The sequence below is a fragment of the Oryctolagus cuniculus genome, chromosome 7 (genome assembly GCF_051225735.1).
Source record: "Oryctolagus cuniculus isolate XC-2025 breed Fujian yellow rabbit chromosome 7, ASM5122573v1, whole genome shotgun sequence".
In the NCBI taxonomy this organism is placed as follows: Eukaryota; Metazoa; Chordata; class Mammalia; order Lagomorpha; family Leporidae; genus Oryctolagus; species Oryctolagus cuniculus.
Window position 1 is genome coordinate 108,677,309 of NC_142873.1, and position 19,944 is coordinate 108,697,252.

Genomic DNA, 19,944 nt, shown 5'->3' on the forward strand with positions numbered 1-19,944 from the left:
TATAAGAATAATAAAAGTATCTTATGTTTATTAAGCACTTACAATGTACCAGGCACTGTTACAAACGCCTTACATATCACTTAATTTAATCCTTAACATAAGCACTTGAGACAGATTCTAATCTATCTTTCTTAGGTTAAGAAACAAAGGCCAAAAATTATTATTTTTTTATTGTCAGACAACCAGCAAATGGCATCTTTACTTTACCTGGAGAGGGATCACATCTGAGGAGGAGGTAAGGTCCCCAGGCTGACACATGAGGCCAAATCACTAACAGTGATTTGCACAAAGGACCTTTCAAAGCCTACCTACCTATCAGCAGAACACCTACGAAAGCTACAGTCACTTTGGCTGCATGCCTAAGGAGGTGGCTGACTTGCATTCTAAACTATGTCCAACGAAAAACACACAGCTTTAAATAGCACAATTGTATTCAGCTAAGAACAATATTCAAATGATCTGGTCTGTGGGTCTGCATAGTGATCAGGCCCAAGAGCACGTAGCTGTTCTGGAGAATACATATTCATGGAGAGCCTTACGAGACAGAATCTGGAACTAAAATACTAAAATATCATTTCTTGCCCCTTGTTAAACTCGCATAGCTAAACATGTGTATATTGAACCCATAAAATAAAATCAACCAGATAAGCGATTGGAATGTAGGTTTTTCTAGCTTGAAAGTTGTCTGCTGTGCATCACTTGGAGTGACACCACAAATATTTGTAAATATACTAAATAAAAATTTTTCTACCCATGCAAACAAAAAAACTGTCCATACTTACATAAGCATAGACATCTAGCCCTGCTCTGGCCTTTCCCTTCTGAAAAAAGACGCTGTATAAAAGGGAAAGCTGCCAGCTCTTGATAAGGAGTTGTCAGGTGAGGGGCCTGATGGACACCTCAAGACTAAGACCCACCTGAATTCGATTTTTCCACTTAAACAGCATCTGTAAGAGCCCAGGCTGGGTCCATTTCATTGTCATCAAAGAACAAGGTGAGTGACTGTTGCCCTCTCAAAGAAATATCCATTGTTTACATTCTGAAATGGACTAGAATACATGGGATGGATGACACGTTTCACTCCTCAAACATGAGTGTGTATGCCCAATAGAGGGTCTTTAATGAAAACACCGAGGGACATCTTTGAAATGTTTACTGTTCATATGTGGAATTTTATATTATGGGAGCAGTTGCCAGAGTCCACAGACACTTGCTCTGCAAAGGAAATCAATATTTGGCTGGCTGCAGGGCCCTCGTCTCCACAGAGACATAGGCCATGATATTGAAATTCTATACTATACTGCTTCCCAATTCTTGATTCCAATGAACTTGCATTAGAGGAATGCTGAATGTCAATCATTTGATATATAATGAGTACCAGCGAAGAGCACAGAGTTAAGTAAGGAAATCCAACTCCTATAAATTGTAAGGCATTATTACAGGTACCAGTCAAAATATGGTCTTCCTTGGCTGGTACAAAAAAGCAGCAACTTGTATAATGAAGGAATTAACAACTTCTGTAACTTGCTTCTTTGCCCAACATTTCACTGACATTTATAGCATGAATACTGTAACTTTGAAAGCAGGAAATAAGGCATTTAAATATATTTGGAGAGACACTGACATCTTCTAGCATTTAAGTAAGATCCATTTTTAATAAGGCCTTTTATATTTTAAGAAACAATTTCAAGGACAAATTAAAAAAACAAAGAAAACACTAAACAATTCTTAATTCTATACAGCTAGACCAAATACAAGAGGCAACAATTTTTTTTTGCACTAAAAATGTTCCTTTACCTGGGGAAACACTCTCAGGCTCTGCTGACATTTCTTTCATCAGTTTAAAATAGGCATTTCTACAAACTGCTCCACTGACTGCAACATCTTTCTTTTTTTTCTTCATAAACATTATCATGGCTGCCAAGCACAACGTCCAGAACTTTTCATTCACTGGACTCCCACAGCCTTGTGAGGTGTGTAACTTTCACATTTTACAGATGTCAGGAGGAAGCTCAAGAAATCCAAGGTGGGGCTGGCACTGTGGCATAGTAGGTTAAGCCTCTGACTGTGGTGTCAGCATCCTATATGGGAGCTGGTTTGAGTCCCAGCTGCTCCACTTCTGGTCCAGCTACTTGCTGATGGCCTGGGAAAGCGGTGTTAGATGGCCCAAATGCCTGGGCCCCTGCATCTGTGTGGAGACCTGGAAGAAGCTCCTGGCTTCAGACTGGCTCAGCTCCGGCCATTGTGGCCATTTGGGGAGTGAACTAGTGGATGGAAACACCCCAGCCCTCCTCCCTCTCTCTCTCTCTCTCTCTCTCTCTGTAACTGTGCCTCTCAAATAAATAAATAAATCTTAAAACAAAACAAAACAAAAACCAAGGTGACACTAGAGAAGATAGTTAAATCCCAGCAAGCCTCCCTTCAAAGGTCATGCTTTTGTCATTGATCCTTGGTATCTACTATTCTAGATTGACTTAAAAAAATATTACCTGGATGAATGAATTGTATGACTGATTGTCACGACATAGCCAGCTCCTCCAACATCTAAGTAAGGACCAGTCAAAGAAATCAACCCTGGATTGGCTACTGCGTGGAGGTACCTTAAGGAGACCAAAAAAAAAAAAAAAAAAAAAAAAAAATCAAATTATTTTGGGGTATGACCAATTTTTTTAAATTTCAAAGAGAATTGAGCTTGAAATTCTAAATTTTTTAAATAAGTTATACTCATGATACATTAAAATTCAAAGAATTATTATCTTTTATGTCAGACTAATATCAATACAAGAGACCAAGGGAATCTGAAATTCCCTTTTTAAAATAGACACCAAACTCAGTATAAACCTGAGATTTCCCTCAGAGTTATAATACATATGTTTTAGAGAAAAAAAAAAAGGAATTAATGAATGAAGAGAAAACACATGCAGTTTGATGCCTACAAATGTACCCTGCATTATTAAGGTGACAGACTCAGGAATGACTTCGTTGCTATTCAGCACAACCACAGATTTTGAACTAGAAATTCTGTTCTTTATGGATGCACTACCTCCCTGCTATAGAACCTGAACTAGCTTTTGTTCTGGAAAGTCAGAGTAATGAGGGCCCAGAAGTACAAGAATGCTTTTGACTTTGTATGCTTCATTTCTTCCACATCATCCATGAGCTGTAAATTGATGCCATCATCACAGGTAGTAAAAGGAAGTATATCCACTGTGGCTACAAAGTGCACAAGGTAGGAATCAAACAAACCGCTAGGAATCAAAATGGCCAAGCATAAAGCATCTTGGTCTCAAAATTTCAATGAAGAGATAAAAACACTGTAGGCAGAGAAACCCACAAGCCTGTTGTTAATGCTACACTGGAAAAACTATTCAAAAACATTTTTCAATGCCATGAAAGTATCTTCTTTCATGTGCTTGCCTGAAGTTGCTTTATTGTATGTACTTATCATGTCTCTCCAGGATTTGGTGGTAGGGGGAGAACCTTTGATAATGGAAGCCCCTAAAACTCACCATTGTCTCCTAGTGGGATCAAATGCTTTGTCCATGAGAGAACCAGGATAAATTCTGAGGACGCCATTGGGCGTTGCTATGTAACGGCGGACAATGTAAGTGTTCAGACTACTCATTTCCATTTGTGTCATCCATTCATCTGTGACGTGGCTGGTAGCCATTACTTCATTTCTGACAGAGAACTGGGAAACAAAGGGAGACATAGCAGGGATCCTTTAAAACTCACATGAAAAGACAGCCGGCTGCTTGGCAGGGCCTCCCAAGGCTCTCTCGCAGAGAAGCCAAGCCCAATTACTTCTTCAAAATCTTTCCACAGCAGATGGATGCAGCCAAACTTGGTGAAAACAAAAGCTTACAGAAATTCAGCCAACGCATGTGTGATGACTCAATTGTTCATCTTACTGAGGCTTTCCGAGTTTAAGCTGAAAAAACCTTAAGGGGAAGCATTCACAAATACGCCCTCCTAGTCTTCATCATATTTATCTCAATAGACAGCAGGGGCACTGCACCTCTTATCCCTGGGAAAGTTTGGCCGGTCTCTCAACCATACCCCCTACCTTCTGACTGCCCCCCTCCCCGGCCCCCTCCGTGTTATCTGAGGCCTGAAAGAGTCTCCATGCGACCCACAGGGCTTCTTAATCCATCAGAAGGGCCAGCGCTGCCCGGCCTGCGGCAGGCCACACACTCGGCCTCGCGGGCTCTCCAGCTGAGAGGCACAGATGCGCCGACTTCAAAGGCTCCCGGGCCGCGGGCCGCCACTCACTTTGAGGCCCGGGTTGGCGATGAGGCGGGTGTTGTCGCTGAGATAGGCCGTGTAGTGCTCCACCATGCGCTTGGTCTCGGGCTGGCTGAGGTGTTCGTAGGGGGAGGAGAAGCTGCCGGCAGCCAGCATGACGGTCGGGCTCTCTGAAAGGGAAGCACACAAAGCCGGCCTGAGAACTCCCGGGCTGGCTCGCCACACAAGCGCCACTCGGGCTCTGCCCGGCCGCCTCACGCCATCCTGAAGGAAACCAGGCGCTGGCCCCCGAGAGGCGCGAGGAAGGGACATGACCGTGCTGCTCCTCCCTTCAGGGAGCTTCCGGTCCCAACAGTGAAGCAAAGGGGACACAGGCCCGGGGAATGCGAGCGCGGGAAACAACCCTCTGCCAAGCACCATCTTCCTCACGTCCTCAGCCTGGGCTGGGGGCCCGAGGGCACGGACTCCGGGCTCTCCCGCTCCCGGGGCTGCGGGATGTTGGGGCAGGTTGTCACTTAGGTCACATTTTTTTTCCCTCCACTTTCAAGGAGGGGAAAATAAGGGCACGGATTCCACACAGTTGTGGCGAGAATTAAATGGGTTAACGTGTCAAGGTCATGAGGTACTACAGAGTAGGTAAACAGTGTCCTGCCTGTGGCCAGTGCTCAGTCATGAGCAGTAGCACTGAGGAAGAAAGGAGGGCAGGACAGAGGCAGCCAAACTGAACAAAACAGATGCTTGTAGAAATATTACTGTATATATTTTTCATTATCGGCCCTAAGAGGAAGATCTCACTTGGTTCCCTACTTCTTTTTTAAAATGGTTTACTTTGTTGTTTTTAAATGTTTACTAATTTTTTGAAAAGAGAGAGAGAGAGAGAGAGAGGAGATTTTTTAAAAGGATTTACTTATGTATTTGAGAGGCAGAGTTACAGAGAGAGAGGTCTTCCATCTGCTGATTCCCTCCCCAAAATGACAGCAATGGCCAGAGCTATGCTAAAGCCAGGAACCAGGAGCCAGGAGCTTCTTCCAGGTCTCCCACATGGGTGCAGGGGCCCAAGGACGTGGGTCATTCTCTGTTGCTTTCCCAGGCCATTAGCAGAGAGCTGGATCAGAAGTGGAACAGCCAGGATTCAAACTGGTACCCAAATGGGATACTGGCATGGCAGGTGGAGGGTATCCTACTATGCCACAGCGCAGGCCCGGAGAACTCTCGCACATGCCGGCTTACTCTCCAAATGCCCACAATAGCTGGGGTAGGGCTAGGTAGAAACCAGGGCTCCATACAGGTCTCCCTTGTGGGAGGGACTCTGGTACTTGTGGCATTCCTAGGAGTAGCAGGAAGCCCAGTCTCAGGCCCTCCTGTACGGAATGTGGGTGTCTCATGCAGCGGATAAACCCATTGTGCCACAATGCCCATGCCCTTGGTTCCCTATTTAAGACAAAAATCCTCACAACAAATTACAGTACACAAAAACAGTTTTTATTTTCTATTGTTAGATCTTATTGTATTTTTAAAAAACTTTAGAAAGCACCATTTTATCTCATTTAAATCTGCAGGTCACTCTACTTCTTTGGTTAATTTTCACTCTTTGTGGCTTTTTTTTTTTTAAAGGAACTAGTATTTAAACTCTGGCACTTAAGATATTTATTATTTATTTATTGAAAGGCAGAGTGACAAGGAGGAAGGGAAAGGGAGGGGGCGGGGAGAGAGAGATATTAATCTTCACTGCTGGTTCACTCCCTAAATGGATGCAACAGCTGGGTCTGGGTCAGGCCAAAGTCAGGAACTCCATTCAGGTCTCCCAATATAGGTGGCAGGAACTGAAGTACTTAAGCCATGATTGGCTACTTCCCAGGTATATTAACAGAAAACTGGATTGGAAATGGAGAAGGTGGGGCTCAAACTGGCACTCCAATAATGGGATGTGGGAAGCCTAAGTGGTGGCTTAACCTATTATGCCACAATACCTGCCTTAAATTATTAAGAATTCCAGGGAATTCTTTTTTTATCTTTTTTTTTTTTTTAAGATTTATTCATTTGTTTATTTGAAAGGTAGAGTTAGAAAGAGAAAGGAGAAACAGAGAGAGAACTCCTCCATCCACTGGTTCACTCCCCAAATGGCCACAACAGTCAGAATTGACCTGATCTGAATCCAGGAGTCAGGAGCTTCTTCCACATCTCCCACGTGGGTACAGGAGCCCAAGCACTTGGGCCATCCTCTGCTGCTTTCCCAGGTGCATTAGCAGGATGCTGGATCAGAAGTGGAACAGCTGGGACTCGAATCAGTGCCCATATGGGATGCTGGCACTATGCCACAGTGCCAGCCACCAAAAACAGAAGTTCTAAGACACATCCTACAGAGCTCTGCAGATGGTCTTAAGGAAGTGAGTAAGCCTGGTAATCTCTGGCCCTGCTGGTCATCCTTCTGTAAACTAATCTGTAGGAATAGCCTGGGGTCTCAAAGGAGAGGAGTATCTTCCTCTAGAAGGGCCTACTGTTTGATCTGTCAAGTGCAACATGGCTCAAAGAGGCAGGGAGGGATGGTGGTAGCCAACAGGGAGCTGGAACACAGGCCCAAGCTCTGCCCACTGTATGACTTCAGTATTCAGTTAGTCCAGAGTCATCTCATTTCAAAAATCAATGCTTGAAGTTCCCTAAATCACTCAGAGATAGGAACCCTAAGTCAAGGCATAATTTGTTTTCAGTTCATCTGTATCCTAAAGGTATAATCTTTAAGGGTCTCTGCAAAAAGCAGATATGTGCATAGGAGGTGGGAATAAAAGCAGTGGTTTCACTTACTAGAGTCTCCACCTTTTGGGGACCCAGGATTGATTTTTGCTTCATTTCCTGGTTCTACTAAGCTACCTAAAGCCAGTATAATGTCAGAGCTGTTTCTTCTGGATTGGTAAATACTTGTATTGCAAAAGTGAATTTGAGTGCTGGCTCTCTTTTATGGATTTTTTTCTGTTAAAAATTTTAAAAAAATTCATCTTTTTGAAAAGGGAAGAGAGAGAGAGAGAGAGAGAGAGAGAGAGATATCTCCAATCCAGTGGTTTACTTCCCAAATGCCCACAACAGCTGGGGCTGGCCACACTGAAACAAAGAACTCAATCCAGTTTCTCCCATGTGTAGGGCAGGCACCCTGCTATGTGAGACATTAGCAGGATGCTGGAGCCAGGAGTGTAGTGAGGATGCAAACCCACCTACTCTGAATGGGATGTGCCAAATGCCCCCACCCTGAGTTCTTATCTTCTAGATTTTTACCCACTAATTCCTCACAATCATGTTAGTTCTTTGTGTTTCCCACTAGATTTTCAACTACCCTGAGTGGGATGGGTCAGAATTACCTAGTCTGCCATTCACAAACAAATGTTGCTTCCTAAAATGTTATTTCGCATTTCATTCTTATGATCTTCATGGGGCATTGTGATATTTTTATTATGTTTATCATAAATAATCAAGGAAAGAAAATGAGAGTCTTAAAAAAAAAGATGAGGCTGCCTAGCTGCATCCTGTGGATTCATGTGCCTATGTGGTCCCTCCATGCAAGGAAGTGCCAGGCACAGAAAGAGGGAGGAGAGTCCCTGGACGTGAAGATAAGACATAAGAAGCATAGAGGAAATTAACAATGTTAGAATAATGCATTAACATGCCTGCAATGGCTGGAGTTGTGCCAAGTGGAAGCCAGCATTCTTGAGTGTGATCTGGGTCTCCCTCATGGGTAGTAAGGAATCAAGTACTTGGGCCATGACCTGCTGCCTCCCAGGGTGTACATTAACAGGAAGTTGGACAGGAAGTGGAGGCAGGACTTGATCCTAGGCATTCCAGTATGGGATGAGGGTATCCCAAGCAATTTGCCCATAAATCTACATTTTCTGAGTAATGTTTATGAGCAGTACTAAGTGAAATATATAACCCAAATGGAATTTAAAATTTTCTAGTAGCTACATTTAAGAAAATAGGAATAGGTCAAATTAATTTTAATAATATATTCATGATATCCATTCAACCATTTAGTATGTATCAATATAAAAATAAGTATATATTACAGTCACATTTCAAATACTCAATAGGTACATGTGTCTGGTGGCTAACATATTGGCTACTATAACTATGAGGGACTGCCAAAAGGAAATAAAAATAATCTAGGCTTGAATTCTTTCTCATCAAGAAAACTGTTGCACTTTATTGTCTCAAATTTCAAAACAGGGATTTCATTTTCACCAGTAGTACTGAATTTGCTCAGATCTTAAAAGAGTCACGCACACATCGGCTTTTGAGTAAAGCATGTCTGAAAAACTGGAATTTTTAGTGTATTCTTTTAAATAAAAACAAACAAAATTCCCAAAGCCCAAATCAAAACAAACAACTGGATTAACATCACTGGTCCTCTCCACACTGTCAACACTGCTGGAATGTGTCACAGAACAGGCCACTCGGTCCAGCCTGCTCTTCCAGGCAGGACTTTCCAGGATGGAATTTAGAGGAGGAACCCAAACTCAAGTGTCTCATCTGGAACCCAGAGACTAGAGACGTGAGTCTGCCACTTGTTCAAGGATTCTTAGTTACTGACTTTCTGAAGTTTTCAGTGGTCAAATGGGTAGCACACGTTTTCTATGGCATGAATATACTGTGGCCCAGCCTCAGTAGTCCTTATCTGAAATGCTTGGGCCTAGAAGTAAGTTTTTCAAATTTTGTAATATTTGCATATACATAATGAGATATTTTGGGGATAGGACCAAGGCTACACACCAAACACACTATGTTTTATATGTGTTACACAGTCTAAAGGTAATTTTATACAGCATTTTAAAGAAATAACATTTATTTGAGAGGCGTGGGAGAAGACAGAGAGAAAGAGCGAGCTCATCTCTACTATTTTACTTCTCAGAGGCTGAGGTTGAAACCTTGGCTGTGAAACTACTCTAGGTCTCCCATATGGGTGGTAGGAGACCACTACCTTGAGTCATCACAGTTCCTTCCTAGGGTCTTGACCTTTAGGAAGCTGGAATCAGGAGCTGGAGCCTGGGTTTAAACTCAGGTACTCTGATTTGGAATGTGGGACAAACACTGGCCTTAGGAAGGGAACTTTTTTTTTGGAGCATTTTAGATTATAGATTAGTGATGCTCAATCTTTATACTGACAACATAGACTGCAAATGCCTCATATGAGTCTGGCACACAGATTAGAGACAAAGGAGTCGAATCTCAGCGTTCCTACTTTCTGTGCTATCTGGGAAAATTATCTTTAGTCAACTCAAATGTCCTCATCTACCGTAAGTCAACTCAGATATGAAAGTAAAACACCTGGTGCATAATAAATGTAATTTCTCTTCTGTTTCCTTTGAGTTGTTTGCCTATTCCTGAACCCTTCTTCAGACAGGGACTGGAGGGTAGATACTGTTGGTATGCAACAAAGATTTTTTTTTTTCCTTCCAGTCCCACCTCAGCATTTCCCTACGAGAGTACTTACGTCACAGAGAGAGGGAGAGAGAGATCTTCTATCCACTGACTCATTTTCCAAATGGGGCTGAGCCACGTTCAAAGGTTGAAGCCAGAACCAGGAGCCAGAACTCCTTCCAGGTCTCCCACAGGGAGGGAAGCGGCCCAGGCACTTTGGCCATCACTGCTGCCTCCCTGGTGCACTTGCAGGATGTGGATCACTAGCATGGAGTGGCTGGGATTCATGTTGGCGCTCTGATACGGGATGCAGATGTTCCAGGTGGTGGGCTAATCTGTTGAGCCACAACACCTGGCCTGTGCCCCCTGTGACTCTTTATGGATAGTTTAGGAGCTACTGATACCTCTTTGCCCAACACTAGCAAGGAAAGAAAGGGACTAAGTATTTTGAAGGCAGCAAGTCTGGGCAAACTCTGTGGTGTTAGTCACACCCGGAGCTCCTCTGGAAGATCAGGCCAGGGTTGGAACTACACCTGAAAGTGACTATCTTTTCCCCCCTTCCCTATCCTGTTGCCCTCTCTTCCTCTGGTTTCTTTCGAGAGCCTATCCCAAATAAGTCACTGTCATTTGAATCCTTGTCTCAGCACCTGCACGTTTGTATCTGCAGGAGTTAGACCCATGACGCAGATCACATAGGAAGCTGAGAAATGCAGGGGCTTTACCTAGAGTCGCCAGCTGTTTGAAGTGTAGGCAAGCACTGGGCTGGCCCAGGAGATCCAGCCGATGGTACAGCAGCTTGCTGCTCGGGATAGTGTTGAGGTTCTTCAATTGTTTGACAGGTATTTCTGGTTGTATCACCACAATACACAGAATAAAGGAGGTGTCTTGTACCTGTAAAAATCAAGACAGAATTTCTAACACAGACAATGATGGTTCCACAGGGAAAAAGGAACTTTGCATACATGATGTTCTTCTGTCTCACATCCAGCCTCACAAAGAAGGTGTCCATTAAATATTTGATGAATACATGAAAGACCCAACAATAGAGTACGGAAGGTATCTAATTATATTCTTCATTATTCCTTTCTTGTGGTGGGAACTAATATGTTTGTGACAGAAAACCATGGAGCTAATGAAAAGATAAGAAACGAGTCTCTTTGGAACTGTGAACCCCCAACCCCCTTTTGCTTACATAGATACTAGCAAGAGCAGGGTTTAACAATGCAACAATTTATTTCTTTTTGGGTTTGAAATGTATTTAAATTCTATTGCTAGCTTATGTGATAGCCATCGTGTTGATGACATTAGGAGTACAACTCACTCTGTGCATCTGTGGTGATGCTATTTTAAAAAGAAGCTACTGTGCTGTCACATACAGTACAGTGATACAATGTGTACAGTACATACTACTTGATAGTAAGTGGATATATTGTTGGTTTATGTATTTACTATATTTTTATCATTACTCTAGAGTGTAATAATGCTACTTATAAGAAAACAAGTTTACTGTAACAGAGAAAACTATTATATTGGTGGCAGTTTCATATATTTTGGGTTTATTGTTGCTCTTGATCACATCAAGAGGCCACCCCAGGTGACTGATCTATAACATCTAGATTTGTATAACTGTACTCTGATGTTCAACACACATTGCTGAATTATTGAATGATACATCCTATATGTAGGACTGCAGCTGTATTATATTAGCAAATGGACAGAATTTATGTTAAAGATGGTTTATAAATAAATTAAGGGAACGATGTTAAGGACCATTAAAGGACAGTGTCTTGTGAAGCAGCTCAAATGATTAACTTTATGATCAAGAAGAAAGTTTTAACTAGGCGGGGGGAACAAAGCATAATTCTGTGAGGATAGAAACAGAATCTTTCAACACAGTAGTGATTTGTATCTGTCTATTACTGCTTTCAAGTACTGCCGGCAAAGATATTCAATTAGATTAGAAACTTAATCCTCTTCTTCCATCCCTCAAATTAGAAAGTGACAGAGTGCTCTGAAATGACATTTACCATTTTCTCTCTCTTCTGTCTCACATGGTCATTTTTTAAAGTTCCCATGTTACAGGTTCCAAGGAACCAAAAGACAAAACCTTACCAGAGTGACCAGAATATAACTACATAATTGGGTCTATTTATAAGAGAAACAGAAAAAATTACCATAAGCTTCTGGAAGAACCACTTCATAAACCGTCCTTAGGAAATCAGATTTCAAGACAGGTCTTCCTATCATGTTCTTTAGAAGAAATAGACACTGCATGACTAGGCAGTGGTTTTTCCTTCCCAGATGGCACATGTGCACTGTGTGTGAGTGAACCACACCTGTGTAACATGGGACCATCCATATACCTTCTAGTAGTCCAAGCTTCCTTTGGTCACAGCAAACAGCCTCCACAAATACTCAACAATGGATTTGGGTTACTGGGAACAGAGAAATCTCAGTACTGCTAGCATTTTATGTTTATATTAATTCAGTGAAATAATCCACGAGAATCTGTTGTTATCTATGGATGCAAAATACATTAGCCAATTATTCTTGTGTAAGCTAACTGTGTTTGGATTATATTAGAAGTATTCATTAATTATTTCTTAGAACAAAATGAGTATGTTTTCACTCCCTTTGCTCACAGTAACTGAAGGGAATTTAAAAATATTTGCTCTTGTTGCTAGGTAATCAGGCGCGACTTATTTTTTATTTTTATCTTATATCTTAGTTATTATCGCCTTAATTTTTCACTTAAGAGTGATTTGCTTAACAATTTCAGAACTTGGAGAGTGTTAACACTTGTACTTGAAGTGACTGATTACATTCAGTTTGCTTCAGGAGAATGGCCAGAACTTACCAGTATTATTGAAAAAAATATTATGATAATACTTCCCTCCAAAATGTTAACACTGAGTTCATTTACTGCACAAAGATCACACACACAGAAATGAGTACATTTCCTTTATATTTCCTTTTTTTTTTTTGACAGGCAGAGTGGACAGTGAGAGAGAGAGACAGAGAGAAAGGTCTTCCTTTGCCGTTGGTTCACCCTCCAATGGCCGCCGCGGCCAGCGCGCTACGGCCAGCACACCGCACTGATCCAATGGCAGGATCCAGGTACCTATCCTGGTCTCCCATGGGGTGCAGGGCCCAAGGACTTGGACCATCCTCCACTGCACTCCCTGGCCACAGCAGAGAGCTGGCCTGGAAGAGGGGCAACCGGGACAGAATCCGGTGCCCTGACCGGGACTAGAACCCGGTGTGCCAGTGCCGCAAGGCGGAGGATTAGCCTAGTGAGCCGCATTTTTTTTTTTTTTTAAAGATTTTTTTTTTTTTTATTGAAAGAGTTACAGAGAGAAGTAGAGACAGAAAGAAAGAGGTACATTGGTTCACTCCCAAATGGCTGCAATGGATGGAGCTGAGCCAATCTGAAGCCAGGAGCTTTGTCTGGGTCTCCCACATGGTACAGGAGCCCAAGCTCTTGGGCCATCCTCCACTGCTTTCCCAGGTGCATCAGCAGGCAGCTGGATTGGCGGTGGAGCAGCTAAGACTCAAACCAGTGCCCATACGGATGCTGGTGCTTTAACTCACTGAGACACAGCACTGGCCCCTTCTTTTTCTTTTAATACTAATAATTAGTAATGCAGATTTTTTTCCCAGGGCGCAATTGACTTGCTTACTAATTTTTTTTCTGAGATTTTTATTTATGTTAGTTGAAAGGCATAGATGGGTAGAGGAGTGAAAGAAAGAAGTGGGAGAGGTAGATGGGAACGGAGAATGACAAGGAGAGGGAAAGCTCCTCAATCTGCTGGTTTACAACCCAAATAGCCAAAATAGTTGGAACTGGGCCAGTTGGAAGAAGGAGACCTGGAACTCAATTAGGCTCTCTCTCTCTCTTTTTTTTTTTTTTTACAGGCAGAGTGGACAGTGAGAGAGAGAGAGACAGAGAGAAAGGTCTTCCTTTGCTGTTGGTTCACCCTCCAATGGCTACAGCGGCCGGTGGGCTGCGGCCGGCGCACAGCGCTGATCCGAAGCCAGGAGCCAGGTGCTTCTCCTGGTCTCCCATGGGGTGCAGGGCCCAAGCACTTGGGCCATCCTCCACTGCCTTCCCGGGCCACAGCAGAGAGCTGGCCTGGAAGAGGGGCAACCGGGACAGAATCCGGTGCCGTGACCGGGACTAGAACCTGGTGTGCCTGCGCCGCTAGGCGGAGGATTAGCTTATTGAGCCACGGCACCGGCTAATTAGGCTCTCTTACATGGATGGCAAGGACCCAGCTACGTGAGCCATCACCCATTGCCTCAAGGATGTGCATTAGCAGCAGCTGGAATCAGTAGCAGAGCCAGGACTCAAATTCAGGCACCCCAGTACAGGAGGCAGGTGTGCCAGGTGGCATCTCAGCCAGCAGGCCAAATGCCAACCCCAATCTCTAATTTCAAATACAAAGTCGATTTTTCAATTAAGAACTTTGGTGCCTGGCTCACTGTTACTGAAGTGAAAATGAAGCAACTTATTTTGAAAAATTCTGTAAATAGGGCAGATGGTACAGGTAGTCTCAAAAAATTTTTTTTGATGAGGTAGCTAAGAGAATTTCAAAAAAGTTTGACCTTCTTCAAATTTGTATTCTCAAACAAAATATCAGAATTTGGCTTGTAAACAAATTTATCAAATAGTTTCATTTATTATTATTTAGCTTTCATTTGCATTTTAATAATTGCTATTGCCATAATAATGCTTTAAGGATCAAAAAAGAAGTTTGGAAGAGACTCATGTCTAAAGGCAGGTGGACTACTCCCAGTGCCTACCATTTCTATTCCAGACATTGCATAGAGTTAATTGCATGTATCCACCACTAGGCTAGATGCTCTATGATAGCTCAATAATGTAACAATACATTCTGAAGGGGATAACTAAACAACAGATCTATTTGGAGTCAAAAAGTTAAATATCAGATATATCCATCCATCAAGGTAACCTCAAGTATGAATACATTTTAAGTTCAGTAACTGAAATTTGATGATGAGAGTCCATTCTTCTTTTACTCAGTTACAGAATGGAAGACTCTACAATAGTGTTGGCCTGCTATACTAGGTAACAAAGATGGAGAGTGTGTAACATAGATGGAGAATGTATCTTAGATTCTGTTTATGATTCCTTGGGGCCTAGCATCTAATGAATCTGGTAAGAGAAAGCTGAAATGTGTACCACAAATCATGGCTAGCCTGTCAATGTGCTTGTGTTGAAAATAAATAATCTAGGTCTGGTGTTGTGGCACAGAGGGTTAAGCAGCTGCTTGTGATGCCAGCATACCATATCCAAGTGTCCATTTGAGTCCTGGCTCTGGCATGGCCCAGCTGGCTATTTGGCGAGTGAACCAGAAGATGGAAGATTCATTCTCTCTAACACTGCCTTTCAAATAAATAAAATAAATCTCAAAAAAAAAATTCAAGTTCAGGGCTGGCACTATGGCTCAGTGGGTTAATATCCTCTGTCTGCAGTGCTGGCATCCCTTATGTGTGCCAGTTCTAGTCCAGGCTGCTCCTCTTCCAATCTAGCTCTCTGCTGTGGCCTGGGAAAGCACTAGAAGATGGCCCAATCCTTAGGCCCCTGCACCCATGTGGGAGACCTGGAAGAGGCTCCTGGCTTTGGATCGGGCCAGCTCCAGCTGTTGTGGCCATTTTGGGGAGTGAACCAGTGGATGGAAGACCTTTCTCCTTCTCTCTCCCTCTGTCTGTAACTCTACTACCTCTCAAATAAATAAATAAAATCTTTAAAAAAAATTCAAGCTCTTGGGGCTGGTGCTTTGGCATAGTGGGTAAAGCCGCTGTCTGCAGTGCCAGCATCCCATATGGGTGCCAGTTCAAGTCCCAGCTGCTCCACTTCCAATACAGCTCTCTGCTATGGGCTGAGACAGCAGCAGAAGATGGCCCAAGTGCTTGGGTCCCTGCACCTATGTGGGAGACCTGGAAGAAGCTCCTGGCTCCTGATTTTGGATTGGCCCAGCTCTGGCCATTGCAGCCAATTTGGGGAGTCAGCCAGTGGATGGAAGATCTCTCTTGTTCTCTGCCTCTGCCTCTTTATAACTATGCCTTTCAAATAAATAAGTCTTTAAAAAAATTCAAGTTCTGATCTAAAAGTTTCTTTTCCTTGGAGAATGTCAGAGGGCATTTATGCCATCACACCTCCATTTTATTTATTTAAAAATTTTTAAATTTACTTATTTGAGAAACAGAGATAATGATAGAAAGATCTGCTGGTTCACTTCCCAAATGCCTTCAATGACCTGACGTGGGGGTCAAAGTCAGGAGCTAGTAATTGGATCCAGGTCTCCCACGTGGGTGGCAGGAACCCAACTAGTTGAGTCATCACTGCTCCCAGGGTGTGCATTCGGAGAAAACTGGAATCTGGAGCTGCAGCTGGAAGTCAAACCCAGGTACTCTAATAGGAGATTCAGGCCTCCTAACTGGTTTCTTAACAGCTAGGACTAAGGCCTGCCCCTCGGATTTCACTTATAATTTTCAAATTCCAGAATCTGAGTTTAAATGAAAAAAGATGATATAATCTAAATGAGTTTTAATAGAGGGCTACTTAATGAAATTTGACACATCTATGTAATACAATATTATATAGCCATTAAGGTCAGGTGCCATTAAGGTTTGTATGTACATATACATACAAACCCAGGTACATACCTGTGTGTATATAAAATTTTCTGAAAATTGATTATAGCGGTTACTCATAAGGCATAGGAGGTCAAAGACAGGAGGGAGAGAAAAGCATTGTTTGCTTCTACTTTGTATCCTCTTCTAAACTTTGACCTATTTATAACTTGCAATTGTTGGTTTTATAAACAAAAAAATATAAAATATTGATGGAATGTCTTCTTTTTTATCACTTTAAAAATGATTAGTCACAGAATGAGTGCCCCAGAATTCCCTCATGAAGATCTCTGTAAATTGTAGCTCTTTAAGCACAAGTGACTTGCTCCCCACTCACCATCTTCCAGGCATAGCTAACGTTGTAGGCCTCCTTCCCAGTTTCTCTCAGCTTGTTTATGTGCCAAGACAGGGACGAGTTCACAGGCACTGCGATAATCTGGCTGCCCAGGGGGAGGCTGCATTGGCAAACAGAATTAAACACTTCAGGCAAAAGATAAAATTAAGCATTTAATTAAAGGCAAGAAGAAGCTGTGAGTCAAGGGTTGCCTCCTGATTTTGAATAGCAATGAAGCTCATCACTTATGAAAGACATAATGTGCAATTTCCAATTTTGTAAAAGCATTATGTCAACTTTGCATTAAAAACATTCCTTACTCTCTACTCTTGTCCCCCAGTTCTAAGTCTTTCTAGAGACTAACTTGTCTCAGATCACTCAGTCATTAATTTTCAACCAATGAGCACAAAGACCCACTTCTCCACAGGTTACCATCTGCCAAAATAATGCATCACAGTTGGAAAAAATCCAATCTGTTTTGATCTGAAGAGAAAACGTTGTCTTAGATTGTGCTGTCAACTTGGAAAGGAAGCTATCTGCCAAGCTATTTTTTGGCAAATGCAGCAGAGTTGGTCCTCAACCTTTTATTTTGCCAGCATTTTCCAATTGGTACAACTAGAGTATTTTTAAAAAATAACTTTATCTGTTATATAAAATGAGCAAAGTTTTGGATGCTACTCTTATGGAAAAAATATTGAGTATACTTTTGATAATATTCCCCAGTGGGTTCCATTCCAAATGAGAAAAAAATACTTCAGCCCTCACCTTTCCCTTACCTTAGGATATTTTGCCGAACCAACTCAAATTTTGGGATATTTTCATAATGTATAATATCAGTATGAAGGGGGGGCTCTGATAGCAAATATGGCCTGGTAAGAGACGGATGCATAAGTGTATAGCCTGAAATAAGAGAACAAAATGCATGCTGTCAAAAATATGTGGTAGAGAGTACACAACTAGTAAAAGTGCCCATCACTGGTTGGAAATGTGGGAGACTCTGGCATGGCTGCCCAGCCCTCAGTTCATCCATATGTAACTTCCCAGTCCAATAAAAACTGAACCTGATTTATGTTTGCTTGCATAAAACTTTCAAAGTGTAGAAAGATGCCTTAAATTCTCAAACATCTGTCTCATCAAGAATATCTTGGAAGTATTGGTTGTTTGGTTTTCATTTTAGAAAATGTTTTAATCAACCACTAACCTTACAGGCAGTAAATCTAAAAATAATACAGATCAGAAAAAAAAAGAAAACATGGCCAAAAGAACACATTCTCTGTGTCATTCAATACTCAAGTCTAATTTCCTGTTGCTACAAATAACCCATTCCTATCCCTCAACACAATATGGGAATAAATACATGATGTGCAGATTCACTCTGCCATCTACATGGTGTTCCACCCCACATGAGCAGTCTTAGGCATGCTGCTTTCCTTTAAATATTATCCTTTTCCTCCGGCCTTCTTAGTGTCAGGGTACTAACAATATTTTCCTGAGGTTACTAAGGAAGCCGTTCTTTCTTATGATGAACTTTTAGCAGATTACCTTTGTCATCTATGAGGAAAGTATAGGAAGCCAGAGAGTCTTGGTAATATGTCACATCTTCAAGAATGTAAGCCAGATTCACATCCACACCCACGATTCCCAGAAGTAGGTTTCCAAAATAACAGGGTTTACTCACAGTCATTATCAATCCTATGGGTTAAAAACAAACAAATCCAAAGATAGTAGAGCAGGCCTGGGTCAACACAGTGGAGCTGTGTTCCAGTGGGTCACGAAGGCTGATATTAGCCATCTCAATTTTGCTTGGGAGAAAATTTCTTATGGGATCCCATAATCAATTACCACCTTTGTGGACAGTGGAGTGAGTAAGAGATAGAGAGAAAGCGAGTTCTTTGATGTAATTTAATTGGAGGCAATTTGTACATTTTCCTCCACTTTTTCATCTGAAAAGACAGATATGGCATTCCAGATATGTGCAAAACATCAGTAGGACTAAATATATTATCCTACTTCCTAAAATAGGGAGATTCGGCTAAATCTGAAAGAACACTGGACAAGGAATTTGAATTTCTGAGCTCTGGTCTAGCTGTACCCCTTTTGTCTTGTACATGTTGATACGGTATGTAACTTCCCTGAACCTTGATTTACACTGCTGTTTAAAGGACACAGTAGGGACCGGCGCTGTGTTGTAGTGTGTAAAGCCACTCTCTGCAGTGCCAGCATCCCATATGGGTGCAAGTTTGAGACCTGGATGCTCCACTTTCAATCCTTTCAATCTGGCTCTCCATTGTTGCCTGGGGAAGCAGAAGATGGTCCAAGTCTTTGGGCCCCTGCACCCATGTGGGAGACCTGGAAGAGGCTGCTGGCTCCTGCCTTCCGATCGGCTCAGCTCTGGCAACTGTGGCTATTTGGGGAGCGAACTGGTGGAATGGAAGACCCCCCCCCCCCCGCCTCTGCCTCTCTGTAGCTCTGCCTTTCAAATAAATAAATAAAACTTTAAAAATAAAGGACACACAGTAGTAATTACAGATTTCTAGGAGATGTTGGATCAAGAGCTTATTAAATGATAGAATGTTTGAAAGATATTACTATATCTCAGTAATGCAACTTTTCAAAAAACACAAAGGTCTGACCACATAGAACTTTAGGTAGTAAAATAAGAAATTAAGTTTACAAAGGCATGTATTTCTAGACTGACAGACCATTCCCAAATTTTCATGTGGAGGGCCAGACAGGAACTATGCTAGGCTCTGTGGGTCATCCAGTTTTTGGTGCCTATTCTCTTCTTAAACAACAACCCTTTCAAAATGTAAAAAACCATTATTTAGCCTACGGGCCATACGAAAGCACACAGGAGGAAAACATATAGAAAGAGACAGCATGAATGCTAGGTCGGTGCATGGCCCAAGCCTCTGGATACCTGGCCTCACTACTGAGTTGGGTGAATTGTGCTCCCTCTCCAATGAGCCTCTTTGTGGGTCCAACTCTAAGGCTCCAACTAAAACTCTAAAAGAGAGTTTCCCTTCATCTTGATCTTCAGTCTTTCTATGCTTGACAGCATCTTTGTGCGGAGCAGCATGTCAGAGAGTCATTCTAGAAACACCCAGGAAAGGAATCTGGGCATTCTAGAAACTTCTACAAAAAATGATCCACAGAGAGAATCATGTACAATGTCTGCTTGATGTATTGTTAAATTGTTACGGGGGCAAAGTGCAAAAAAGGCATCATAGGGAAGAAAAAGTTCACAGAAAGTCATATAATGGGTACCAACGACAATTTCACAAGAATCCTCTAAGCAATGTGCA

The 19,944-nt window shown here is 42.2% G+C and overlaps 1 protein-coding gene across 1 annotated transcript in view; it reads right to left on the reverse strand.

Annotated features, from left to right (window-relative positions):
• Positions 1-19,944, reverse strand: part of CACHD1 (cache domain containing 1) — a 247,434-nt gene that overhangs the window by 24,422 nt on the left and 203,068 nt on the right. Inside the window, exons 10-16 of the mRNA XM_002715945.6 lie at positions 18,182-18,331; positions 17,416-17,539; positions 16,643-16,760; positions 10,371-10,539; positions 4,273-4,415; positions 3,510-3,691; positions 2,490-2,600 (exon numbers count right to left, since the gene is read on the reverse strand). Coding sequence (XP_002715991.4) covers positions 2,490-2,600; positions 3,510-3,691; positions 4,273-4,415; positions 10,371-10,539; positions 16,643-16,760; positions 17,416-17,539; positions 18,182-18,331 — 997 coding nt within the window. The remainder of the gene's footprint in view (positions 1-2,489; positions 2,601-3,509; positions 3,692-4,272; positions 4,416-10,370; positions 10,540-16,642; positions 16,761-17,415; positions 17,540-18,181; positions 18,332-19,944) is intronic.